The sequence below is a fragment of the Tachysurus fulvidraco genome, chromosome 2 (genome assembly GCF_022655615.1).
Source record: "Tachysurus fulvidraco isolate hzauxx_2018 chromosome 2, HZAU_PFXX_2.0, whole genome shotgun sequence".
Taxonomy (NCBI): Eukaryota; Metazoa; Chordata; class Actinopteri; order Siluriformes; family Bagridae; genus Tachysurus; species Tachysurus fulvidraco.
This window is the reverse complement of record NC_062519.1, coordinates 41,585,264-41,613,164: the sequence shown is the minus strand read 5'-3', so window position 1 is coordinate 41,613,164 and position 27,901 is coordinate 41,585,264. Positions and strand designations below refer to the sequence as shown.

The 27,901-nt window shown below is 43.8% G+C and overlaps 1 protein-coding gene across 2 annotated transcripts; it reads right to left on the bottom strand.

The window, feature by feature from the left end:
- Positions 1-24: 24 nt before the first annotated feature.
- Positions 25-27,901, bottom strand: usp10 (ubiquitin specific peptidase 10). 2 transcript variants are annotated; one of them, XM_027178472.2, is made up of 15 exons: positions 27,594-27,901; positions 19,247-19,315; positions 17,747-17,792; positions 17,383-17,442; positions 15,134-16,318; positions 11,838-11,929; positions 11,581-11,690; positions 10,697-10,755; positions 10,498-10,601; positions 10,225-10,324; positions 9,148-9,331; positions 7,854-8,019; positions 6,645-6,789; positions 4,796-4,861; positions 25-1,808 (listed from the first exon to the last, which is right to left on the bottom strand). In XM_027178472.2, exons 1-15 carry the CDS (start codon positions 27,612-27,614, stop codon positions 1,621-1,623), a joined length of 2,595 nt encoding a protein of 864 aa, XP_027034273.1. In that variant the 5' UTR covers positions 27,615-27,901; the 3' UTR covers positions 25-1,620. The 2 variants fall into 2 exon arrangements, with proteins under 2 accessions (XP_027034273.1, XP_027034274.1); XM_027178473.2 differs by lacking the exon at positions 17,383-17,442 and having other exon boundaries at positions 27,594-27,900.

Here is a 27,901-nt window from a genome sequence, read left to right as displayed (position 1 = left end):
AAACTTTCAAAGATGTAAGAGAAATATGATCCATCGTAGAACTTTATTTGTTATTGTGCTTTATGTCGGGTCAAAATTTTTGTCTTCAATTCAAATCAAATCGGTTGGACAAAAGGAAGGAAAAAAAAAGTTCAGGGAAAAGGATAATGAGGAAAAAGTGTAACAAAAAGAAATCAAATCAATACAATCAGTGTATAAGCTTCATGAATGATCAATGAAACAAAAGCGGACATAGATGTGCGTGTGTGTGTGTGTGTGTGTGCGCGCACACTCGTTAGGGGTTTATTATCTCTTATAGCCATGCAGGATTCGCCCGCTTACTGAAAAGTTTGTCACCAAAAAACAAAAACAAAACCACACACAGTACCGCGAGGCCGAGGCGGCCGAACAGGGACGTGGAGTAACTGTGGCTTCCTCCTCTAAAGAAAGGCCTGGGATTGGCTGAGCACGAGTGGGACACACACCACGGACACACCCCTTAAATGATGTACGTGTAAAAAACGCAACAACGGCTTTGACGGTGAAAAGGTACCGTCGCTGTTGGTTGCTTCGTCTCCGGCGTCCACACTTTCCCCGGCCGAACGGACTCTCTGTGAAAAACGCGCGTCTATCCGTCTGCGTGTTTGGTTTATTTCACTTTATTGATCAAATTTCAAATGGTTTGCGTGCACATAAGCTTTTTTTTTCTTCGTGAATCAGTTTTCTGTCCTAAAGCGCATTAAAATTGTTAAATCAGTCTAATTCTACACCCAGAAACCACACCCAGGGTTCTCGCAAAACAAAACAAAAAAGAAATACTTTTTTTTTTTATTTCATGTCTCCCACTGCAGCTCTCTCGCTCCCGCTCTGACGTCTCCTTATAATCCGACGGCTCCAGTGTTTTTAACACCCCCCCCCCCCCAAACACAGCTAGGCCTGAGTGTCGAGATCATGAACAAAGGAGAGACCAACAGGAACAGAAGGAAAGAGTAGAAGAAAGAAAAAAATAAGAGGAGAGAAAGAGGAGGCAGCAGCGTTAGAGCGGTGCGTCTTGCGTCGCCGGGATTCTGAAGGAAACTCGTGTTCTGCTCTCGACGCAGTTCCTTGTGTCAAATTTTGCTGGTGCATCAAAAAAGTTTCATCCGGCAGAACGTCCGTCGAATCCCTTCGTTAAAAGGCAAAACGTGTAAATTGTTCTCTCTCACGCTATGCCGTTAAAAAAAGTAGATTAAACAAAACAAAATAAAGAAGAAGAAAAAAAAAAAAAAAAAAAGGAGTGCAGTCCAAGACCAAACCCGTGGGGGTTAAAGCGTCTATGGCCGTCGTTTTCACCTCTACTGTGGAGCCTCTGTCACACCGCAGCGTCCAACTCGAGACAAAACCTGTAGGAGAGAGCGCCACCTCATGGAAGTCTTTAGATACCAGATTTGAAATAATTTCCCTCTTCCTCCGATGATGACAGAAACGTGGAAAAGCCAGCTCTGTGTGAAAGCGAGGGATAGTGAGGGGAGGAGGGAACTCGCATGAGAAAAAGTTGGGCAGTGTTTTTGTTGAGGCATGTGAGTGTGTGTTGTGTTAGAAAGCATGTGTGTGTGAGTGTGTGTGTGTGTGTGTGTGTGAGAGCACAAGTGTGTGTGGTTTCTACAGCAGGTCGACACGGCGGTAGTAAAGCAGGTAGGCGGTGCGCTCTGCAGTCTGCTTCACCACGTGGTACTGGTTGATCACCTTCACCGCCTGGTCGTCGATGCGCAGCCAGCCGTTCAGCCCGATGTGGAAGACATCCGTAGTGTAATGGCCGCCTGTGGCGCTGTTCCCATGGTGATAGACGACTGTAGGAGAAGGCCACATAAGATTAGTGTTGTACAATACACATACATCTGCTGTTATTCTCACTCTACAACTGACTGGATTAGTTCTGACTTCTGGGTAATTATCTGCCAATTACAAAAACTTTTTCCCCTGTAAAAATGGACAAAAAGAAAGAAATACACTACAAGGAGATTACAAATAAAAAGTGAGAAACAGGAAAAAAGAATTAAAAAAACGGAGAAAAGAGTGAGAGAGAGCGAGAGAGAGTGAGGGTGAGAGAATTAAAATGAGAGAGAGAAAGAGTGAGAGCGAGAGGGTGTGATAGTGAGAGAGCATGTGAGAGTGAGAGAGAGAAGTGTGTGATAGTGTGTGTGAGAGAGAAAGAGAGAGTGTGAGCATGAGAGAGGGTGTGAGAGAGGGTGAGAGAGAGGGTGTGAGAGAGGGTGTGAGAGAGGGTGTGAGTGTGTGAGAGCAAGAGAGTGAAAATGAAAGTGAGAGAGAGAGTGTGAGAGAAAGTGAGTGTGAGCATGAGAGAGGGTGAGTGAGAATGAAAGAGAGAGAGTGAGAGAGTGTGTGTGTGTGTGTGTGTGTGTGTGTGTGTGTGTGTGTGTGAGAGAGAGAGAGTGAGATGAACCAAAAGAATGGATCTCCCTCCCACTTAAACACAATGTGTGAAAGCTTCCAGTCCATCAACAGGGTTTTATTAATGTTCTAAATGACCATTAAATCCCAGCTCACACTGAACCTCGTGTTAAAAGCACCCTGTGGATTTAACATAAAAACACACAGAAATTTAATACATTAAAAAAAATCCAACAAAAACTAGATGCCCGGTCTGGGGTCGAAACAGAGTGCTTTTAAACCCGTTCCTGCCACAACAGGCGAAACGAAGCCAGGACAAAGACATGTGCAGGAAATCCGGAGTGTGACGTGTGATACAACGTTTAGGAGAAACAAACTTTGAAGACGTTTATGGACACTAATGAGAACACTGCTTAACAAACACAAGCTGGTCGAGATGTTGTTTGCAGGAGGACTGAAGATCTTGCTCAAGAGTAAAAACTAGGAGAAATGTACAGAGTTGGTAGAGAACATTCCAGAAAAAGCGACGAAAACAAAAGAGTGGTGATGATTCACTCCTGGGCAGGGGAAAGATCAATAGTGGCACTGTGTGTGTGTGTGTGTGTGTGTGTGTGTGTGTGTGTGTGTGTGTGTGTGTGTAAACAGATCAGTAAGCAGTCCAGGAAACACAACAAGCCCCTGGAATAAGAGTGAGAAACATCTGGTACACACAGTAGCACAAGTTTACACACAAACTAATAATCATTAATAATCTGAAAGCTCAGTGAGATTTAAATGATTGGATCTTTCATCACATTTGCCAATGCAGCTTTAAAAAATATTAAATAAATAAAATATCTCTCTCTTGTGGCACTGACTTGTGGGTGGGGCTTTGAGATCTGCTGTAAGTAGTAGTTTTGTTAGAGAGAGATGAATAGACATTCTATGGATGGATGGACATGATGGACAGAAGGGCATATTGGATGGATGGACATATTGGATGGACAGATGCATGGATGGACATATTGGATGGATGGATGTGCCTGTTGGGTTGTAAGGATAAGCTTTGCCTGGAAGGATGGTTGGAATTTGCTTGTTTGAAATCATGGACTTTGTTTGGCTTGAATGGAACGGATGAATAAATGACAGGTGATTTGTGGATGGATGGATTGGTGGGCAAATAGATGAGCTTATTAACCTGTATAAGCACTGTTTATGAGGTCACTAAATAAAACCACTAGCATTGAATCACATACAATCAAATACAAATATACTCAAGATTAGAGAAAAGCTAATTTGTTAGCTGCAAATTGGTATATTACTAATGTGAATGGATGATGGATGGATAGGCTAGTTTAGGTGGATGGATGGGCAGGCGGACTGGCTAGTTTAAATTGATGATTGCTTTATGGATGGGCTGGTTTGATTGGATGGATGGATGGATGGATGGATGGATGGGCAGGCTGGTTTGATAGGATGGATGGGCAGGCTGGTTTGATAGGATGGATGGGCTGGTCTGGTTTGGTTGGATGGATGGGCAGGCTGGTTTGATTGGATGGACTGAAGGGCTGGGCTGGTTTGATTGGATGGATGGATGGATGGATGGATGGAGGGATGGGCTTCTATGACTGATGGATGGACGTGTGGGCTGGTTTGATTGGATGGATGGATGAATAGGGCTGGTTCGTGGTCTTGACACTATTTAAATAAAACAGAGCTTCTCACTCACATGCAGAAGACTGAGGTTTGGGGTAAAGTGTAAACTGTTCACTGGGAATCTACCATCAGAATTATATTGTTTGAACTGATACAAATGGATATGAACACAAAGGGTTCAGGAGTCTTGTTAGGTGTTAGGGCAGCGATGTTCAAATAAAACCTGACCGAATCCCTTATTTAAGACCTGGATAAACAACTAAGAATTAGCAAATAGTGAGTTCTGATGGATCACTGATGCTTTCTACCAACATCACCGAGTTTCATTCCCAAAGATCTCCAATGAAACAGCATGACTCTACATGAGCAACCTGGCCAGAAGCCCTGATGGTTCATGTTCAAGTTTTCACATTCTCTCTTCAGCCTGCTGAAATATCATCCAGGTCCGGATCCAGAACGCGGTTGATGATAGAACATGAGTGCTGTTTTAGATGGAATGGCCAACAAAAAAAAAAAAACAGGAAACCACCGAGTGACAATAACCTCCATCACCCGACAGCGTTACTTTATTAAGCCGTGAATCGTCCCTCACCGCAAGGCAGCTCTCGCCGACGCACATGTGACACGACTTTTCCGTATCGTTTCGCCTGAAACCAGGACAGACTCAGAAACCCAACCTTCACTGATGACTTTCACTTTGGGTTTGCTCCAAAAACAGCAAGCTGTACTTCATTATCCTGTGTTTCAAAGATTTTGACATTATGTAATAACGGCGTGGACGTGGACGTACCTGCAAAGAGCCTGTAGGTTCTTTGGCCTTTCAAAGTTTTGCTCCGGACTCCCGGTGAGAGGAGATCTGCACAGAGAAGAAGAATCATATTGCATAAATCGTACTAGCTGTAAACAAACATCCGGCCGTTACAGAGGACAGAAAGAAGAGGAACGTTTCAGTCAAATTAACTCCAGACTGAATTTCAACTAAGGTTTCGAGTGCATCCAAAGGACGGAAGTGTTTTGCTTTTCTAACTGGAATAAGACGCATGTTTAAATCCAGATGTACGCAATATTTCGATGGTTTTCCCCACAACATGCCTAGATATTTATTCACAGAGTTCTAAAGTCAACCAAAAGGAACAGGACTGCACCGAAACACTCAGAGTCAGACCCTCATCCCGCCACCGCTCGTGTTCCTGAACATGACACACCGCAGGGTCTGAAGTGTGTTGCTGAGGGAGAGGATAACAAGTGACACGGACTTTTAGAGGCTGCAGGATGAGTCACCGTGGTGTTTAAGGACATGATTTGGATTGACGAGGTGTGAATTTGAGAGCAGTAGAAAGATGAGGCTTAAGAAGCATTTAGCTGAATAAAGGGGCATGAGTTACTGTCAGACAGCTGGGATGCAACCAAACAACATACTTAATCTCGCTGGACTTTTTAATCACTTCTCCTCTTTTGACCTAGCAAGCTATAGTTCACCCCAGTTCACTTAAAGGTGGGGTCTCCGATGTTTGAAAGCCAAAGCCAGCAAACACGCCCCTAACCCAAACGGGTCCCACCCCTGTATCGATAGCTCCGCCCACACATACATACGTAACCCAGGCGACTAACAGAAAGAAACGTGTCTTTATCATAGCTGAAGGGAAGAACAATACGATTGTAGATAAACAAACAAGCAAAAATGCCACACAAGCATAATGATGTAAAGGACAAAGGCATATATTAGTTCTGTGTAACAAAGCAAAACCAACGTTGCTCACCTATCGAGAAGGAAAAAAGCGCCTCGGCGTCTTAAGTAAAGTCGGCCACATATTCACAGGTCGGAGTTTCCCGAGTCGATAACTCCTGAGCTAAACGCTGTTACTACACAAAACGCGGTTGTAGCTGCCTCTCTACATTACTACGATAGAAAAGAGGTGTTATTTGTGTAGTAACAGCGTTTAGCTCAGGAGTTATTGACTCGGGAAAATCCAACCTGTGAATATGTGGCCAACTTCCTGCTCCTTCAGTTCACTCCAGCGCTGGAAAGCTGATCCTATATTAACACGTCCTACTTCTTGTCCTTATCGTAAGTCTTTCTTCTCTTTCTTTCTTTGTTTTTATCCTCCATGTCAATGTTAAAACCGCTTTCTGCTAATGTCACACATGCGCACTGAACACTCTCTCCGCCCATATCGACAAGACACGCCCCTTTCTGCTCATTGGCTACACGTTTGTTTTGATTAGTTTACTTTTCCGTCCCGGCTCAGTTTTCCGAAGTATTTCTCAAACAACGGAGACCGCACCTTTAACTTTTTTTTTTTTTTGCTCCATAAACCATCAATGCAAGACTTTCAGCGAACGCAGCTATTTTTTTTGTTCGCAGTTTTGAAACCATTTTCTGTATCTTTGGGTGTTTCCTCTTTTTTTCCAAAGAAGCTCAATTGCTGCTCGGTTTAAAATCATGGACTGGGTGGATGGACCCATTGAGACGATGGAGGGATTTGTTTATTTTGATGCTTGTTTATTTTGATGTGCAGGCTCGACTCGGCCGTGTGAAAATATAAAAAAAGAAACTTTAGACTTTTTACATCTGAAGTAAAAGCGATGAGGTAATAACGACTACGTAAGTAAATTAGCATTAAATCCAACACGCGTACCTTTGCTAATCTCCAGGTCCACAGGGTAATCGATGTTCTTGACCAGCTTCTGACAGCCGCCGGTCTTCTCGAAAACAAACCTCTTGAGGTGGAGCACGAGAACAGGAGGAAGCTCTTCCAGAGTCACTCTTCGGCTGATCTCGATCTAAAGCCGGAACAAAACAAAAAGAGGAAAGAAGAATGAGTGTGTGTGTGTGTGTGTGTGTGTGTGTGTGTGTGTGTGTGTGTGTGTGTGTGTGTGTGTGTGTGTGTGTGAGATAATGGAATGAGTCACATTCCACTAACCAGCCTTTCACACAGTTCTTCCATTTTAAAAGAGTACACGCAGTACCGGTAAACAGAACTGAACAAACAGTCACTGACGCTCGGTTTGCTTTAAGTCACAAACTCAGCAAGGTGCAGAACCACAACAAACCCACAAGTGTGTCCCGAGGACATGGCGGGAAGATAAAGAGCGCTGACTGAAAAGAAAACCACATGTGCAACACACATGTTCTTCGTCAGCATTCGAGACATTTGACAGACGCAGATTAAACAAGCACCTTTTTTTTTCTTCTTCTTGTCGTTTCGAAATCTAAAGAGCATAAAGAGGAACTGAACAAGACTCGGACAAACTAAAATAATAAATAAATAAATAAATAATAAAACCGTACGTGTTTGAGGCTAGAGGATGTAGACGATCCATCACACGCTGGCCACTGAGGCTAAAGTAAACACGTTGTGTTTGTGTGTAACGTGTTTACTGAACGTAGAACTGTTGGGTTGTCACTCAGACCGTATGAGGGATTTTTCATAATTCCAGGATGACGCAATAGTTCATTAAGTGTGTTTCGTTTACCTTATATGGAAATCACTGCATTCAAGGTCAAGCAAAATATTTCATGATATCATGTAACTCCTGCTTAACGTACCTGTTACAGGAAATTAATCAACAACAGGTTATAAAGTGGTGTGATGAAGCAGATTCCGGCGTCACACCTGAAGCTGTTCATTTCACAGTAAGTTTGTCCTGAAGTGACTTCTATTCCTACTTAACATGAAACAACAACCTTTAAATAAAGGTTTTTAATCCGCTTATTAACGGCGTAGCGTCCGACAGACGCGTCCTCGCGAACGAGACGCTGCTATCGAAACGATACAGATTAAAATAAACTGTTGACCTTGATTGGCTTTTGACCAATCAGAATGAAGAACGCCATGGTAACACACCTCCTGCTTGGTTTTAGTGGTGTAGCCCTGGACAGATTCGCGAGCCACCATGGTCTCCAGCGCCTCCTGTACCGTGCGGATCTTCTCCGACTGGATGTCCAGCTGCAGGGTGAAGAACGGCTGAAGCGTCGCGGACTCCTTCGAGCTCTGCTGGTACACCACCGATCTACACACACAAACAAACGTCATGTATCCAAAACACAAGAACACGACTGTACCCTACGGCCGGTTCGTGTTCGTCAGAGTAACGCGTCAGACGTATAATAGAAAATATGATACTTTTATAAAATATATCTGGCAACTGTGGAGAATTTCTGCGGCCTAAATAAAGCAGATCTGACTTTAAGTGGGTTATTTTATGTGCAAGACATCAAAGCTGCTGAAACTGAAGTTTCTTTATTGCACAGCTCTAAGAGTCATGTCAAAAAAAATTACTTAAAATACTAAATCCACACGCGTGCCGTTCGACAAAGGCTCAAAAACAGCTCTCTCTAGGGGTTAGGGATCTCATCATGAAATTGCTTCAGAAAATCAAAGAAAAAAAAAAAAAAAGAGAGAGAAAATGGAAACTAGGCAAAAACATGACATGAGTTCAAACTTTCAAAGGCTTTAAAAAGGCAACCGGCTTTTTATAATAAGTAACCGGGTTACACAAACATCACCTACATGGGAAATTTGTCTCCAAATTTAGTCGTGAATGATGCCAAGCTGTAACCTCACACACACACACACACAATTAACCCATACCAAATAGGAACGAAGGAAAAATCCTCTCATGGAAAAGAGCAGATGGTCAAATTAGACCCACCATCAAAATGTCTTTATTTAGACAGAGAAAATTCCAGCAAACCGAGAGGGAATAAAAACCAGAATAAGAAAAATGAGGCAGCAAAAACAGTATAAAGTTTACAGCGGTGACGGAAGACCAACAATTCGCCCAAAGCCCCGCCCACTCGTTTACTACTCGTCCTAGTATCCGACACGCTTTGAGCTTGTAACTAAAATTTGTAGAGAGAATTTTCCGTGTCGTTCTATTACGGACGACGCAGACGAGCTTTGTGAAAAACGTCAACAATAAAACAAGTGATATTTATCGGTTTATTGACGTGCCGCCTGCTTCAGATCCCTTTAAACGGGTCACGTTCTTTACTAGACTATAGATAATAACTTTAAATGGCTTCCTGGTCGCCAGCAGCTCTCGTGACGTGACGTGAGGTACGACCTAACGGCGGTGCGAGCCTCCTGTACGCGCACGTTATTAGCCAATTAGCCAAAGGTGTTGATCGTTTCCTACCTGATGTGTCCTCCGAATATATCGGTGATGGGCGTGCGGATGAAATCTGCTTGCCGAGTGATGGAGGTTTTATTCCTGGGTCCCACCTGCTCCCACTCGTTCTCGCTGCCCTCCTCGTCCTCCCCCTTGTTCACGGGTTCTTCAATGCCCACGTGAGAACCGGGGCCGTTCGGCGTGGACGCTTCTGCACGCAAACAAACCCGATTACATCACGACTAACAGAACGGACGGGTTTAACAGTGTCTAAACTAGCTAATAAATAAAGAACGCGTCGAGTGACCTGCATAACGGACTTAAGCTGAACATCTGGCTGCTAAATTAAAGGTTAGATGGTTTCTGCACCTGTTGTGGTGTGGCGGAAAAATAAAAAAACACCACCAGGTTAAAAACATCTTTCAGATGATGGATAAGTTTTGGGCTAAAATTTAAATGCACGAGACATTTTTTCCAAAAATGGTGCTTCCAAGAGCTTGAGGCTAAAGAGCGTCTCGGGGATCGTAACACAAACGTCCATCTCTGACTGGGATTTTTTATAAAAAACACATTTACTTTCTGTTCTGTTTTGTGTCCAAGAGCTTCAGGCTTAAGAGGTCTCGTGTAAGTCACTAAATCCTCCAGCAGATCAAATATATGTATTAAAATGTGCTTTAAATTAAATTTCACTAAATCTAGTGTCAGTTTATTTTTGTTTATTTGTCCAAACTATAAACTATAAAAAAAATGCTTTGCTTCCCGGCAACAACAAAAAAATCTAATAAATACTAAAACGAACAGTAATTTTTCATCTCAATCAATTTTAGCCCAGAATTGTTTGTCTTATTCGTCTGATTTGTTCCACGCGCCTGATTTATAACCACGATGCCTTAATTACAGACTAGAAAAGATTCTAAACTGAACAGATGTTTTGATGCTCCGACGTGTTCAGGACGAGTTAATCACAGGGCTAAACTTAGTAAAACAGCATTTTTCTTGTCCTGTCGTGTTGCTGGTGTCGAGTTCACACCACTCGCGTACATCTTTACTGATAGAAACTGAAGTGACTGTGGTGTGAAATTAGAAACAGAAAAGCGAACACACTCTCGTCCGGTGGAGAAACCATCTTCTTGAGCGCCAGCATCTCCTCGTGCAGTCCGTTCAGCGTGAAGCCCAGATACTCCTCTGCGTCCTCCTGACGACCCTGAAGGGGGGAGGAGAGAACACAAAAACGGCCAGCGGTGAAACCTCGACGCTGACTCGACACCACGTTACGCACCAGGCGTTACGCGCCTCTGCGGCTAATTCTCTCAGCGAACGAGCCTTCTGAGCTCTGGTTCTGACCACAAACCTCATCTGGCTGAACAAATCCCTCACCTTCTCCGAGAGGCTGGATTTAATGAGCGTGAGCAGTTTGTAGATATACGTAGGCTCGAAGGGAACTCCTGGTCTGATATCTTTAATTATCTTCTCTCCTGCAGCTGAACAGAACAAACAAAACGAGTTAAATAAAAAAAAAACTGAACAACCGGTGTGTGTGTGCGCGTGTGTGTGTGTGTGTGTGAGAGTGTCTCACCTTGTTGTTTTGCCTTTGAAGGCACGGGCATGTTGCTGAACTCGTTCACGAGCCGAACGCTGCGGTGAGACGACATTGACAATTAATGCAAACTCGTATTAAAAAGGAAGGAATAAAGTTCAAGACTGATTTCCCACAGATCATCATCATCATCATCATCATCATCAGGTTCTCCAGCTTAATATGTAAACTTTATACATTTACAGGACAAACACAAAGCTTTTCTATAATAAACTAAATTTATGCTCCTCGCGAGAGACGGAACATCGCGCTCGCCTTCTCTGACGAGTCGACCTGACGTCTCGGCCCATTCGCACAGACCGCCTGATACGAAGCTCTTTAAACGAGTCCGATCTAAAACGGTTCTTTTTAACCAAACGACTTTTCTACTGAAGACGTATTTACACTTAGAGTAAATAACATAAATCCTAACAAACGGGGAAAAGAAATTCTTGCCGTTTCGTGATCTATATTTTAATTTAAATTATGTTACTCTGACTAACCAGAAACTAATTAATTTCAGTCCTAACGGACTCGAAGGGGGCGGGGCTTCAAGTTCGTACAGCTACGTAGCTGTCAATCATTCCAGATTCAGCTGTTTGAATTGTGGGAGGAGAAAAACACCAATATTTCTGTGTATATATTTACTGTTTACTGAAGCACTGTAACGTTTCCTGTGATGACGACAGAACCGCACGCTCGGGTTCTCTCAGATCTGCCCCCGCTGAACAGTTTTAGTGCCGCAGGATAACGGACCGTTACTTATCGCTAACAAAACTTTTAGCCACTCGTTATAGACAAGTTTGGAGAATTTTAAATAAAATAAATAAATAAATCTCTCTCTCTTTCTCTCCCCCCCCTTCCCCTTTAAAATCAGAACTCACAAGTTGTCCATCATGGGTGTGGAGGTGCAGGGTCTTTGTGTTTCACTGAACATGGGAATGGACTTCATCAGGTGATACATGGGCGGACACGCGATCAGTGCCTGCAGGGTCTGGGGTTTAAAGTGAAGGGCATTGTGCACAACACGGAAGGAGGTGGTGTGTGTGTGTGTGTGTGTGTGTGTGTGTGTGTGTGTGTGTGTGTGTGTGTGTGTGTGTGTGTGTGTGAGAACAGACACGAGTCAGCAGGGAAAGGATACGGCGTTGATGTAGCACCAGTTTCCTTTGTTGATCAATCCTCTGGGTTGCAAGGACACAGGTTTGTGTATCAACTTCACATTCTCAATAAGTTCTGAGAGAGAGAGAGGGAGGGAGAGAGAGAGAGAGAGAGAGAGAGAGAGAGAGAGCAGAGAGAGAAGAGAGAGAGAAGAGACAGAGAGAGAGCAGAGAGAGAGATACAGACGATAGAGAGAGCAGAGAGAGAGAAGAGACAAAGGAGAGTGATAGAGAGAGAGCAGAGAGAGAGAGAGAGAGAGAGCACAGTCAGTCACTTTAGTACAGTTACCTGCTCATGTGTGGACTTGAACACATCTAGCACTCAGACCACATCACTGTTTTATTACATCTTATTTTATTATTAACCTTCATGTTAAGTTACACATGTAATGAATGATCGTTTCATATCAGAGAAAGTGTTTCACTACGTGTGTGTGTGTGTGTGTGTGTGTGTGTGTGTGTAAGTAACACAAGCTGAACACAACGGAGTTTCCTAAATAAAATCTATACCCACGTGTAAATAAAACATTGCGTATAAAAACAACTCAATAAGAATGACTTGATTTGGAGCCCCATGAAAGTCCCAAACTGACCCACGGCTTAATGACAGTAAACTAAAATAAAAACCATGTCCGACCACCACCTGCTGCAGCACACGACACACACGCGTGAGGCTCGAGCAGATAGACGGAGGACCACGCCATGCTGTGCCACGCCTAGGAAGGGAGATCGCCATAGATACACGGCTCCCATGGTAACGTGGCCAAAATACTAACGCGATAAAACAACAGCAGATATTTCATGATGCCTCTCGAGACGCATTTTAAAAAAACGAGAGAGAATTAAAAAAGACAGAGACAGACAGAGAGAGAAAGAGACAGACAGAGAGAAATACATAGATGTCCATCATATTTGGACATCTATGTGGAGTTCATATCAGGACTGAGGGGAAAAAGATATAAAGTCTGAAATAAATTACAATTAAGTTCACAAATTGATTATTTTTTTAGGTGTTTAAACACTAACGTAAGCCGAGTTTAAACACTAACGTGACCCGAGTTTAAACACTAATGTAAGCCGAGTTTTAAACACCAATGTGACCGAGTTTAAACACTAACGTGAGCCGAGTTTAAACACTAATGTAAGCAGAGTTTAAACACTAATGTAGACCGAGTTTAAACACTAATGTAAGCCGAGTTTAAACACCAATGTGACCGAGTTTAAACACCAATGTGACCGAGTTTAAACACTAATGTAAGCCGAGTTTAAACATTAACGTAAGCTGAGTTTAAACACTAACGTAAGCCGAGTTTAAACATTAATGTAAGCGAGTTTAAACACTAACGTAAGCAGAGTTTAAACACTAATGTAAGCTGAGTTTAAACACTAACGTAAGCCGAGTTTAAACATTAATGTAAGCTGCACAGTTGAGGAACAACCTGCCTTCCTCATGCAATCACATCAAGGCTGAAAATACACAAAATACACTAAGGTATTTTCCACATTACTCATCACAGTAAAACGATCGGTCGGAGCTGACGAGAAGGTTTCAGTAGCTCTAATAATCACTTTATAACTGTAGCGAGCAGAAAAACATCTCATCACAAACATCAGACCTCGAGCTCAGGCTCTTCGGCTCAGACCGTCCGGTTCGGATCTTCTGCCGGATCTTGTAGCTCCTCCCCCTCGAGGTCTGACGTGTGTTTTTCTGCTCACCGCGTTTATAATGAGTGATTATTCTGTAAGGAACTCAGACCAGACACACAGCCATCTGTGGGTTTTAGTTTTTCACACCATTGTGTGTAAACTCTAGAGACACGGTCTGGCACTCCGACTCGTTCCAACAACCACGTGCCGGTTATAGCCACAGAGATCGGACGTCTCCGTTCCGATCTTTGACGCGAACGAGAACCGAAGCCGTATCTCGAGATCGGGTTCGAGTTCTACGATACGGAAATAATCCTCCTCCCTGCTTATCGAGTCCACGACTGCCAGCAACGGAGATCCGGCAAAAAATAAATCAACAGTTTTACCGCGTGAGAAATTCATTCACCGTCTGTGTTTGCATCCGGGGGGTTTTATTTCTCCATGAACTGCATTTAAGTGATTAAGCAGCCATGTCAAAGACGAGAGGAAGACCTCAGGATAACAGTTTAAGGGTCAGTTTTAAAACCAAAAGCTGGCATGAACCCGTGTACGGAACGTAGCGTCGTTTTTACGGTTAAGTGAACATGCTTTTTTTTTTTTACTGTTGAGTGAACATGCTTTTTAGAGCCTTTACCGTACTCTCAAAGGGGGAAGAAAAAAAAACCCACACAGATCCAAAACCTCATAAAACTCACACACAAAAAAAAGCAACCAATGTGTTCGATCACAATAAAAGCCCCGGTTGCGCAAGGACGAGACGAACAAAATATTTACATGCTAGAAAGAAATCTGAGGCTGGTTTGTAAATAGGAAAACATCTGAAGAACGTTTAGAAGAACTCAAAAACACGTCTCCAGACTCATTGTTCAGGGGGATTTTCACCCACCACGAGACACGTGACTAAGCCTCACTGATGCCGGTACGGGCGGATCTGACCTGACAGGATTATGGCCACGTTGGAGCGAATGTCAAAGCGCATTCTAGTGACAAGTGGAATCTGTTGTGTGGGTGTTGACTGCTGAGCTCGTGTGATCTCACCACAGCAGCAGTCATCCTGAATTTCTTCCAGATTGTATTTGCTAAAACAGAACAACGTGTATGGCGTTTTTAATATTCTCATAAACTTGAGCTTTGAAAAAATAAATAAATAAATAAATAAAACACGGCCAGGCTTGTGGTGTTGTGCCGAGTGCAGAATACGTTTCTGCTGCCATCTTGTGGACAACACATTACAACGCTGGAGGATTTCCGGAACTAAAGCGGCGACTCCATGGAATCGGTTTAATTTCTTCTCTAAATTAATTCTGTAACGCTGCTTATTTATTTTTATGTAGTGTGGTGAATGTTTTTGAGAAAGCATGGTTGTGTATCCAGAGTCGATCCCTGTGACTCTGGGCGGTGAGAGAATTTGAAGGGACCAAACTTTAGTGTGTGTCCTGTGTGTGTGTGTCTCCTCTGTGTGTGTGTGTGTGTGTCTCCTGTGCTTAAAGAGAGTCTTGAACAAAGGCATATTTCACCGGACGCCAGTTTATAACCAGTTTAGTTCTCTAACTAATGCAGGATGTTTAAACATTACATAGTGTAATAGGGTAATTACAGACCACGCCCCTCCCTTTGCTGATCAATACGGTACCTGCCAGTTTTGGTGCCGCGGGGTCTTCTGAGACAGGAACGGGTTCCTCCCGAAAGTCGCATTGCTTCTCGGGCTGCTCGGCGGCAGCGGCGGGAGCCGTAGGCACCGTGACGGCCACGGTTTTCACCTCGACGTACGCCTGAGGTCCTCCAGGCAAAGGCTTGGAGTTGTGAAAGAGACTAGCCCAAGATTTGGGTGTGTTGGGGACAGGCGCCGTGGCAGGAGAGAGCGGAGAAAGCGAAGGTGCCTGGACCCCTGAGTCCGTGGGGAACGGGACGGGAGCAGCGCCTGCCGTAGTATCGGCCATGTCGAGTCCAGTGGCAGGCGACTGCTCTGACGTCCCGTTACCCTGGCGATCGTCCTCGTCAGTAGTAGCAGGGTCGGTGATGAGTGCAGCAGTAGAAGGAGGAGGAGAAGGTGAGGAGGTCGGGCAGGGAACGTTCCCATCACTGCCCTGCAGTTCGGGGCTCTCTATAGCGAGGGGTTCTGAGTGCTGCTCTGCAGTCCTGGCCTCTTCAGCATGGCCACCACTCTGGAAGGAGGAAGAGGAGGAGGAGGAGGAAGAGGAGGAGGAGGTTGAAGAAGAGGAAGCCACAACATTACCGTCCAACAAAGAGGCGGCTCCGCTCGTCAAGTCCACAGAAGATCCATCAGGGCTGTCACAAGTCCTCTGATTGGTGGGCAGGCCAGGCTGACCTGTGGATGACGTGGAAGAAAGTGTGGAAAGGGTCAGATTGGTGCCAGCGTCTTCTGATCCTGAAGCCGGAGCGCCGAGGCCGTGTCCGTTCACCAGCCCCGTGCCGGCCACACCGTCTCCCGCCGCACCGCCGCTCTCGCAGCCCTCCAGGTAGTTGTAGTATCCCGGAGGTCGTTTTTTCTTTTTCTTGCGCTCTCGCTGGCCCAGGCTGCCGGAGACGCCGTCCACATCGGAGCAGGCCTGCTGGCTCTCCAGGGCGGAAGGCTCAGAGTCAGCGCAGTCCACGGAGTTGAAATCGCCCCCGTGCGAGACACCGGAGCCCGGGGCGGTCGCAGAAAGGGGTTTCGGAGCAGGCTGGCAGCCCAGAATGAACTCAGGAGCCTGAGGGTTCAGAGTGCTGGACAGTTTGCACAAGGAGTCTTTCACCACCACGGGCTCTGAACTCATCACCTCATCCACGCCAAATTCGATGTGCTGGTAGTCCTCTCCTGTAGACGACACACCGGCGTTAGAGCACACGAACACGGACCACGAGGGCCACAATAACTCCTGATAAACATCGCAGGAATACAAAACCGAATCATTTCTAAACACGTGCACAAGGTATCCGCCTTCGACTGAATGCAGAGACGTTAAAAACGCTAAGCTAAGTATCAGAAAAATAAATCACTCATTTTTGCACTCATCCTCATTTAAACAAACCACATAAATAGGCTGCTACAACGGAATTAAGGTTTCTCGACACTATGTGACTATAAACGGATAGCGGTACCTACCTGTTTTTATTGGAAACTATTTCACAGAGCAAAAAAAATTAAACCTTTTGACTTAAACACTTTAGATACCCTGTGCAGAATATATAATAATATAACATACACTTCCCCCATTAGTTATTGCCCCGTTAGCCCAGGATAAGTCCGAAAGCTGGCTGTCGTGCTGCGCTGTGAAAACCTGAAGCACTAAGTAAAGGCAGTCGGAAATAACACAAGAACGGCGTTAATTATTCTCAAACGCAACACTGCAAGCCACCAAAGCAATCAGGAGGGGGAAAAAAATTAGAACAGAGTCGTTTAACTCTGAAGCGGTTCGTTGATTCGGTGTCCGAGTCATCTGTTAGTATTTATTTAAGAGGGTTCATTCATTCCAGGGCAGCAGCAAAGGACAGAAGGGTCATTAAGAGATAAGCAGGACAGGAGAGATCTCGTCCCGAGGACGTCACAGATCTCGTAAGTCCTAACCGGGTGTATTAGTGTGGGAACAGGGCCGAGAGTAATTAGAATCATGTTTTAAAAAAAATATATTTTTTTTTTGGATTAATTATTCTGTAGCGCCGCCTCTTAAGTGCTGTGCAGTGCGTTTTCAGGCCAGAGAGAAACCCGCTGGTGGTTTAAAGCATGCAAAGCTTCACAGATTATCCAGCAGGCAGAAGTGACAGGGTAGAGTTGGATAGTTGAGAAAGCGGCGTGTGTGTGTGTGTGTGTTTTAGAATCGAGGTTCTGCAGCGAAACACAAGAAGAACAAGAAGGCGACGTGCGTGGAACCCACAACTCACCGCAGACCTGCCGTCTCATTGATTCCGTAATGTACGGCACATCAACAGTGCAGTAACCTCCTGAATAATTAATACAAATCAGGGTCAATAGCAGAACTGCTCCATTTTATTGTTGGTACTTTATTTTTTCTCTATTTTTATTTATTTTTTATTTTTTACTTTTGTGGTGTACAAGCAGCTTCAAAATCACACAAGATCGAAGGAAAAAAAATTGTAAAAAAACACCACATTTATTTCATACAGTTTTACAGTTCAGGAACGAAGGAGGAGCTCCTCATGATGCTGGAGGTCGACCGACGATATGTGCGATATGTCGTGTGTCTGTTTACGGTTGTTCAGAAAGGACTGAAAACGTCCATCTTACCTGAGTTGAGCGTGACGCAGGAGGCTCTCTCGTTAAAGGGCGGGAGCTGCGTGTTTGGGAACAAAAGAGAGAAAAAAATATCATACGGCTTGGTTTTTATTTCCGAAAAGCACGTAATAGTTGTTTAATAAACAGCTTTTTATTTATAACTGCTCACTTGCTCTTTATTCCCCACAGCTCATCCTTCACGTGTTGATGATTACACACAATGTCCGAGGTATCTCGCGTCTCTTTATGCTTTAAATGCTACCATTACACTTTAAAGTATTTACTAATTTTGTTAAAATACCGCGAACATTCTTAAGACAGACAGGATTTCTTCTTGTGAAACGGAGAAAGACGACAGTTTATTGGTTACGCCTGTACACCTGCTCTTATCCACTCGGCCGATCACAGGTCAACGTGACAGCTTCAAGTTCACGTCGGAACGGGAAGGAAATCTCGGATCTTACTAAACATTCCGGGATTTTCATGCAAAACCAAACATCAAGTGGTTTTGCTGGTGGAAACACAATGACTGAATGACTGGTCAGTGGTTTAGCTGGTTTGTGCTCTAATCATATAATGAGGTAAAATATATTTGCATTGTGGGCGGGAGATCGGATTGATATCCGATTCGCCAAGACGCGTTTATGGGCCTTTTTACACCCGGTCACTTCGTGTGTGTTCTCTGATCCGATAGCTATCTGATTTGTTAAAACTGTTCCATTTACATCAGGCCACATAAATGCGTCTCGGCGAATCGGATATCGATCCGATCTTTTAACTCCGGCCCAAAATGCTAATATATTTGACCTCATTTCTGGGGTAATTGAAACGTAACACACTTTGGTGTCTGCGGTTTTCAGAACGCGATCAAAAAGAAGAAGAAAAAACTGGTTACGACGTTTATGCTACAAAAAACAGCATTTACTGTTTGCTGTGTTTTCGCTGGCGGCAGCAGCGCATTTTAAGCCCCGACGAGACGCCTGGGTGAAAGATCACCTGCGAGTGACGTAGTTCCTTTTGGGAGGATTATAGCACTGACGTATGTGACTTGAACAACCACATACATCTACACCTGTCCAGTTTCATCTGAAACGCGTCCCAGACCACCTCCTGAAGGGGTTCGAACCATCTGATTTATATCCGTCTCCAAAACGTTTCGGAGGGCATTTAGACCTGGTCTTTTTACCGTCGGGTAGATATCGGATCACAGAAAACACTGGAAGTGACCAGGTGTAAAAAGCCCCTAAGCTCTACATTCATCCGTATCAGTTCTCACACGATAATGCTGCCGCACGATTGGCTGATCGGATCGGCTGCGAAAACGAGAAGTACGACGCTCGTCTCCAAAGTGGTGTTTGTTATTTTGTTCTCAGCGAGACTTTTGCGGCATTTTACCTTCAGTCATACACGAACAAGTTTCACATGCATTATAAAACATCTTGAACATCACAAAGGACAGCTGAAGAAGGAAACAAAGAACATGGATTTAATAAACAAAGTTGTTGTTTTTACCTCAACATAACAGCGAGGCGTCACAAAGAACTGATTGAACTCGTCCTGGCTGAACTCCCCGAAGATGTACTGCAGAAACAGACAGATTTATAATGTGTTAATAAAACATTCACGTTTTAAATAATCTAATCTCTAACAAAAAAGAAATTAATTAAAAACCCCACACGATAAGTAAATATAAACACGATGTGTCGCAGAACGCTTCAGACATGAAATGCTGTTATATAACGTTTACAAACTGATTATACAGAAATGTTCACCACAGATTTGTTTGTCAAGAGATCATTCATTTTATTTGGGTTTCAGAAAATCTAGCGGGGTGCCAATACTTACGGATCGACTGTAACATTTATGATCATTTTAACGGCAGAAAGTTTACTTCACTGAAGGGGAAAGGACTCGTTTTGTGAGCGCTTTATTCCGGTGAACTTCTCTCCCTGAATACGAGAGTCTGCGAGTCCCAGGTTTTTCTCCACACTGGTCGTGTTTCAAACCTCCAGCGTCATGTGGTTGTTACGGTAACACCATCCGCACATCAAATCGAAAATTACTCAACAGAAACGTTCGACTCCTTAACCAGGAGACCAAGAGAGCAAAACTGGTGTAAAGACAAAATTGAAAGATAACTGAGGGAAAATTTTAGTGACTTAAAAACAAACAAAACGTGACTTCGAATTGAACTTTTTGTCTGCGGGAGATTAGAAGTGAAAAACAAACAAAATACACTGTTCGTATTGTAGAAGATTCCAGAAAGCACCGGGACACTCAGACAGAAAGAAATACATTTTAACTGTTTTACTGGTGTGTGTGTGTGTGTGTGTGTGTGTGAGAGAGAGACAGACCAGGGTTTCCCGCAGCGCTTTTCAGTTAAGGCGGCCCGCCTAAGCTCGGAAGCCCTACCGCCTTAACTAGGTCGTCCAAAAAAAAAATAATAATATTCCGCTGCACAAAAGGCCGTCGAGTGCATGTCTGAGAATAGCACAGACGCGCTTCACACCGCGAGCGGGCACGCGGGCCACACGGCCGAAATGAGAGAAAGACGTGGTCCGTCACTGTCTAGAGGATAACTAGCCAGTTGATAAAACGCGTGTCCACAAAATTTTGAATGTTGTTTTGCACCCTCTTATTTATTATTATGTTATTTAAATTTTATATTTAGTGTTAAATAAATAATTGTTAAATGTAGTACGGAGTCTGTGGTCTCTCTCAAAGAAGCGCCACCCCCCCGCCAAACCGTAACGCCTTAACTAACAAATTTTCTACGGGAAACCCTGGAGACAGTGTGTGTGAGAGTGAGACAGTGTGTGTGAGAGTGAGACAGTGAGACAGTGTGTGTGTGTGTGTGTGTGTGTGTGCGCGAGTGAGTGAGAGTGAGTGTTGTGTTAGTGTGTGCGAGCGTGTGTGTATGTGTGTGTGCACGTGTGCTTTAGTCTGATGTGCCAAATACTCAATTTCTATAAAAATATGAATATATAGACACACGTCTGTCTGTCTGTCTGCGTGTGTGTGTGTGTATATATATAAAGTTGTCAGACTCCTGGACGTAACACCACTCGAGTCTCATCACACACACACTGTACATTTATAGAACTCACACTTCCAGGTCCACGTTAACGCAGCGATTCGCTCGACAATATAATGAACTTTTCTTCTTATTAAACTGGAGTGAAGGTGACCTCAAAGTCACATGTCAGTTATATCGATTCGGGTGAAAGGACGAGTCAGTGATGAGAAAGTGATGAGTCATGTAGGATCAGCACGGCGATACGAGTCAGCGATAAGCGACTCGGTCTCCAGAGCAGCGTTTAGAGCGGAACGACGTGAGCCAGAAAGCTTACAAGACCGTCGGAGGAGATCAAAGCTGCTGGGTTTCAAAACGCTGGATATAAAGATGATAACGGAACTGAAATAACACTCAGACTGACGGTTTCGTATCAAATGCCGTATTAAGGACGGAGGTTGTGTGCGTTTTACTCGGGAAGATTACAACCGAAATAGCGTTTTTGTGTATTCCCCGTTTGTACAGACAACTTGGAAAATATACAAAAATAAATTTTTGTTCCGATACTAAAAAGAAAAACAATCGATTAGTACAATACAAATTAAAGAAGAAAGGAAAACAAAAACTAGTACAAACAATTTTACCTTCCGATAACAGAGCGGTTATATTACAATCGCCGATACGTGGAGATGACGAGAGGCTCTGTAGCGTGTTATGACGCCATTTTATCAGGGAAACGTTTTAAACACACACATCTGGACTAAACGCTCTGCGTTTGTTTTAACAGTTTTGGTCGAGATAACGTTAAAGGTGGGGTCTCCATTGTTTGACAAAAGTCGGGATGACAAACAAAACAAAAACAAAACAAATGTGTAGCCAATGAGTAGAAAGGGGCGTGTCTTGTCAATATGGGCGGAGGGGTGGGACCCATTTCGGTTAGGGGCGTGTTTGTTTTGGTGATTTCAAATGTCAACATTGACTTTCAAACCTTGGAGACCCCACTTTTAAGTGCAGCTCGTCCGCTCACTACAAGAGACAACAAATAAATAAATAAAACGCTATTCGACTCCTTCCTTCGATACGTGGTGACTCGAGTTGTTTTGTATTATTAATAATAAAATGTATAATATGTTTTTAATAGCAAACTGCTTTAATATTTTAAAGAGGACATTTGTAATTGTAGTAAATAAAAGCAAACGTAAGAATCTTAATTGCTTGTCACATTGTACATGTACCTTGCACAATGACAATAAAGTTGAATCTAATCTAAACTAATTATGCAGGCAATAATAATAATAATAATAATAATAATAATAATAAAAGACCATCACGATATTGATAAGACCACGTTATCGCGTGACCCGGCTCGAGCCCGCGTCATCGTTACCTTACATTTTAATACAGATTTCGTTAAAACACTGAAATGTACTTCGCTGTGTTGTTTTTCCCCCAAACTGTGGAATTTCAATCTGTAGAGTTTACAAAAATACACAATTCTAGGTAAAAAAAAATAAACAGGTTATTCCTGTAAGAACAGAGAGAGAGTGTGTGTGTGTGTGTGTTGATCTTTCCTGTTAAACTGGATGTTAAACAATCACGAATGTGCTCGGACCTGCAGTTACACAGACACGTATGCGGCTGTTCTATTCACCCGGACGGTCTTGTAGAAAACGTTACCCCCGTCCCAGGAGCAGTTTTTATTATTCCTTATTAAACATAGGAACATTAACATTCTTATCACAGCAGACCGACGCGAAGGTCCAGTGGACGTCGTGAACGTTTTCACCTGCTGAAACGTTTGTTCACTTTCCAGGCGCTGAGCTTCAGGATCTTTAAGGCTGCGATCTGATTGGCTCCTTTACAGTCCGATAAATTCTGGGGTCCGATCGCACGGATTTAAACGTCGTGCAGGTTTGAGCTTGTAGGTTTGCGTAACAGTCGGCACCGCGTTCGTCTGTTTGCTCAGGTGCTTTATAAATGCGCCAATTCAGCAACAACTACAACAAACCACCTCATCTTGTTTTATACCATAATCCTATTTACAGGTTCAGTGCCAAGCGCAGTTAGGTTTGAGGACCCGAGACCTTAAACCTCTGTCAGACGTTGAAAAGTTTGTCTGAAGCGGTCAGTGTTGAGGAAACGAGTCAAATCTTGTGTTTATATCTGTGGGTTTGTCATCAGTCACAAAGTAAATGTATGCGTTCGCCGCTCAAGCGCCCAATGGGACGGGTAACTTAAAGGGCATTAAAACGTTTGCTGTAAATGAACAAATCAGTGTTTCAAAATCAATGTTTTTTTTTTTTTTGCTAGTGTATAATAAACCTCATCACTAAAACCTTTCACTCTCTCATCTCTCTGCGAAAGAAAAAAAATAAATGAAAGAAAACCACAACAGGTTCGTCTACACACGTCTCGCCTACACACTAAGCTCACTTCATTTATTTATCCAAGCTTTAAATCACCGAGACTCAAAAACTCTAATCAAAAACTTACACAATAAGGTTTTCGCTGGAATACATCTCGCCGTCTACGTGTTAACCGAACCGAAGGCTGACAGCGACCTTCGACCGTCTAAATCAGATCCTCTGCAGTTAACCTGCTTTCATCCAGGGGGCTATAATTAACTTCACCCTGATCGCACTAACCGACGTTAAGTCTAAAACCCCTCGAGTGCACGCTAGGAGTTATTTAACCTGAAGAATAAATGTAAAATGCGAGTGAAATAAGTTGTATGTACATAAATATATATATACTGGAAGCGTTGGAAGAAAAACGTGACACTGGTTCGGTCACCGTCGACGATAACCCCTCGCGAAAAGCCTCTACGCATTCAAAACACGTGAAAAGAGAAAAGAAAATGCAGCCGAAGCAGACGGAGCTCTGTGATGAAGCGGTGCTGAAACGGCACAGCGGCGAGCTGTAATCCGACGGCCTCTACGCCGACTCGCTAATACGGATCACAACAGAAAGAATTTCACTCTGCTTCTTTTCTGCAGGCATGCCACACGTACCGCGCTAAGCTCTGCTCTCCTGCCCGCTTGGAGAAAGGATTAACACAAATTGGCCATCTGTATTATCTGAACATGCCGAGGTGACGACACCGCGAACGACGGAAACGTGGCCAGGGCAAAGTTCACACCGTACGGGTAAGAGGAGTTTAGGAAGGGGGCAATAGAAAAAAGTTGCTCAACAAAATTTCCGTACAACACAGATGCACAAAAGTTCTGCGGCATCACACACACACTTATCTACCCTGGCAGAGAGCGTCGTTGAGAGCCGTTACTGGACTGACTGATAAAGCATCTCAGCACTGACCTCACCCTTAAACACCACCCGTGCTCGTAGCTCTTCAGTAAAGTGGGCGGGGCTTAAAGAAGCATTGCCTACTTTCCATGATATCGCTGAGTGACCAACTAAAGGTCCACTGGGGTTATTATTTATCATCAGGGAGAGGGGAAAAAAAGATAATTTTAACAATTATCAGTTTGGTTCAGTGTTGGTTGATTTGATCGATTATTGTAAACACAGCTAACTATTAAAGGCCTTCAATCTCACGGTCAGTTTTCAACATATGGGAGCATATGGCAGTGTGCTGGAAGTTAATCAGGTTTAAACGTCCCAGAACGATGAAACTTGCGGCCTGAAAAGCATACAAAAGAAATGAAAGTTGGAAGAGAAAGTAACCAGGAAGTGACTAACTGAAAGCACACGGTTTGAAAGACGACATGACACCAAACCGCTCAGTGAGCACCGGGCTGTTTGTGCTGAAAGTGTTTTGCAAAGATACGTGTAGCGTCTACAATTGTCACATGTGGGCGTGGCCTGTACAGCGGGTTTTTGTCTTTTCTGGTTGAGATGAAAAACGGTAGACAAATTTCTGCTCATGCTTTAAAAAAAAGTTTGTTTGACATGTTACATAAACATTTACTTTTTTCCTTATGAGCACATATAATATGAAAAGAAGTGAGAAAACTTTATTTAAGCGCCGTCGTTGCTTCTTCGGGACTCTTTTCTTTGCCGCTGTCAGCTCTGAGTTCTTGTCAATCTTGCTTTCTGACAAAGTTTAAACAAAATTAAATATACAGCCTCGTCGACTGTATTACACAACGCTGCGGTGCTGCTACCACGACACCCGTCAGACACGTTTCCCTTCCTTTTCTCTGCTCATTTGGGTTTTTTCCCCCCCAGGACCTAACGGTGAACTCATCTCTCCCCCCTCCCTCTAATGTGACACTGAAACAGCTCGGGCATTGCTCCATCGCTGGCAGAGAAGGGGAAAAAAAAGGTTATGTCAGCGGAAACCATCATGCAGCCGTTAATAGACACATAACCCCAAGCAGCTCATGACAGAGCTGAAGCATGCAACACCCTGTGAGAGTTTCAAGGAATCTTTAATACCCTAAATGGCACCTCTGAGCTAAACGACAAACCAAAGAGACGTGAAAAGAGATCCTGTCATGTGTCGTCATAGTAAAGTGTTATTTATGTCTGTAGTTTTGAGAGCCACAAACAGCTGGAACCAAATTCCTCGTGTGTCAACACTCGGCCAATAAACCGGATTCTGATTCGCTTCGAAGCAAAACTGATTCAAAAGTACTTGTAATTTTTTGCAGGTTACTTTACGGATTAACATTTATCTATGGCTTGTAATCGAAATAAGCCACGCCCCTATTTCATCCTGCACCCCAGTTCTCACTTGATTGGACGCCAGTCAGAAGCACGATTTCCTTTTGAAACAGGAAGTCGGCTTGACGACACGTGAAAACGCTCGTCTTGATCTGCACATAGGCCGATAGCCACTCCTCTCTCTCATCTAAACTAATTAGAGTAGCTTAGAAAACTAATTAAGCACAAAAAAAAAAACAGACTGGTTTAACGAGAGCCGTTTACCCATCGACTTTATCAAGAACATCATCGTAGATAACAGGATACGAGATGTTTAAGATACGCTGTACAAGTCTGAGATGAGGTTAAGTGCCTCTGTGACCAAAAACCACAGGAACATCACCAGGAAACGTCTGAACGATAAAGAAAGTTAATAAAACTGACTCAGTGAAGATGAAGTGACAGCAATATGCACTATATATATATATATATATATATACATACATATATACATACACACACACACATACACACACAAAAAAAAATTAAAAAATAAAAACACTGACGTGAAAACACGTAACATCCAAACGTTTAACCTCTGTGGACGGAAGTCACGGACAGAACAGCGTGTGCGAACGGAGGGGTAAAAAATGACTGCCGAACCGTTTTACTGTCAATAAACAGCTAGTGTAGAGCAGGACACTTCTGCAGGGACACGACACAGAGCCTGCAGTGTATTGGATGGACACAAGACAAGTCCAGGATGAGTCATCAAAAATCCAAAGGGGTTTTTCAGCCAAAAGTTTGTTTTGTTCTGGATACATAATTATATTTATTTCAATTTGTGAACAAGGGACAGGGACAAAACACCTTAATTTAAATGCAATTAATTTCGTCTAGACTAAAAAGATCCAATAAGAAACGACTTCATTATGCAAAAAAAAAAACTGGAACAGAAAAACTTAGGCAAATAAATATAAAGTTCTTAACAACAGCATGGCATGAAAGTCATGCAGGGACTCTCAGGTCGTCAAACAGTAAAGTTAAATACATTTATATATCAGGGGTTTTTGAGTAATAAACACAGCTAAAGTGAGTGTGGATAATTCTCTTATTTAACAGAGAGAGGGTTTAGCACAGGACCTTTAGTAAGTAGCTTTAAAGTAGTAAGATTACACGTTTTTAAAGCTTGTATTTCAGGACAACACGGAAAAGTAAACTACAAAATAGTTTTGAGTAATAATTATGTATGACTTTGGATAAAAACTAAAAAATAATCTCGTACCCCGGAACCATACGGGCCTTAAACACTGTCAAGTCATTAGCTAGTTAGTCAAACATCGGTTAACATCTGAACCCGTCTCTGACTAATCTAAACACTAACTGGGCTTAAAAACTCGTTTCCAACTGAAACATTCTCTTCTTGTCACGTCGTACGTTCATAAAACTCGTTAAAACACCTCAGGGGATAGGAAACACGAACTAGCGTGCTACGGCTAGCCAGAGCTAGCGTGCTACGGCTAGCCAGAGCTAGCGTGCTACGGCTAGCCAGAGCTAGCGTGCTACGGCTAGCCAGAGCTAGCGTGCTACGGCTAGCCAGAGCTAGCGTGCTACGGCTAGCCAGAGCTAGCGTGTTACGGCTAGCCAGAGCTAGCGTGCTACGGCTAGCCAGGGGTAGCGTGCTACGGCTAGCCAGGGGTAGCGTGCTACGGCTAGCCAAGGGTAGCGTGCTACGGCTAGCCAAGGGTAGCGTGCTACGGCTAGCCAAGGGTAGCGTGCTACGGCTAGCCAGGGGTAGCGTGCTACGGCTAACAAGAGCTAGCGTGCTAGCTGAAGTGCGCTAGCGCCCGTTAATAAACGTGCTCACGCGCATGAGCAGGCCTGCTGCCACACACACACGCCCTCAGTAATGAGAGTTTATAAATGTCCTCCTGACACCGATTACTCGTGTTTTCTTCAGCTTTAGGGACGTGTAAAACTTTTGTACACACAGTTTGTGCGCTGTTGCTCTTTAAATCACGTGAATGAGCCTAATAAATCCGACTGTAGGCCTGCAGCAACAGCAGCATGCTGAAGGAACTCATTCAGATCCAACGCATTAGTCTTTATAACTAACACCAACACCCCGGACACGGCTGGGCTTCACACGGCAGCACGACACCGCGTCGTTACAAGCCGTTCTGTTCATGTAGACACGTGTGTGTGACACGTGAGAGCGGTAATTCGGCGTGTGTTCTGTACCTGGTTGCCGTGCGCAGCCATGCTCCCGGTGAGATGCTTTTCTTTCCCCTCCGTCTCCTTCAGCAGAAAGATGGCCGTCCTGTCGCGGACAAAGCGCTCTCGTTTAGCAGTAAGTGTTTTCAAGCTCAGTCGCCTACTCTAACATGACGTCCATGGTGCCTAATCGCCGGTTTGTGGAGAGTTGTGACTCGGGTCCGTGTGCTACTAAACTCCCCGAACATATCACGCTGCTTCCCCCGCCATCGCCGCCATCTTTGTCTCGCCTGAACACTACACTCTCTCTGCTACAAGTGGCGCATGCGCGCTCT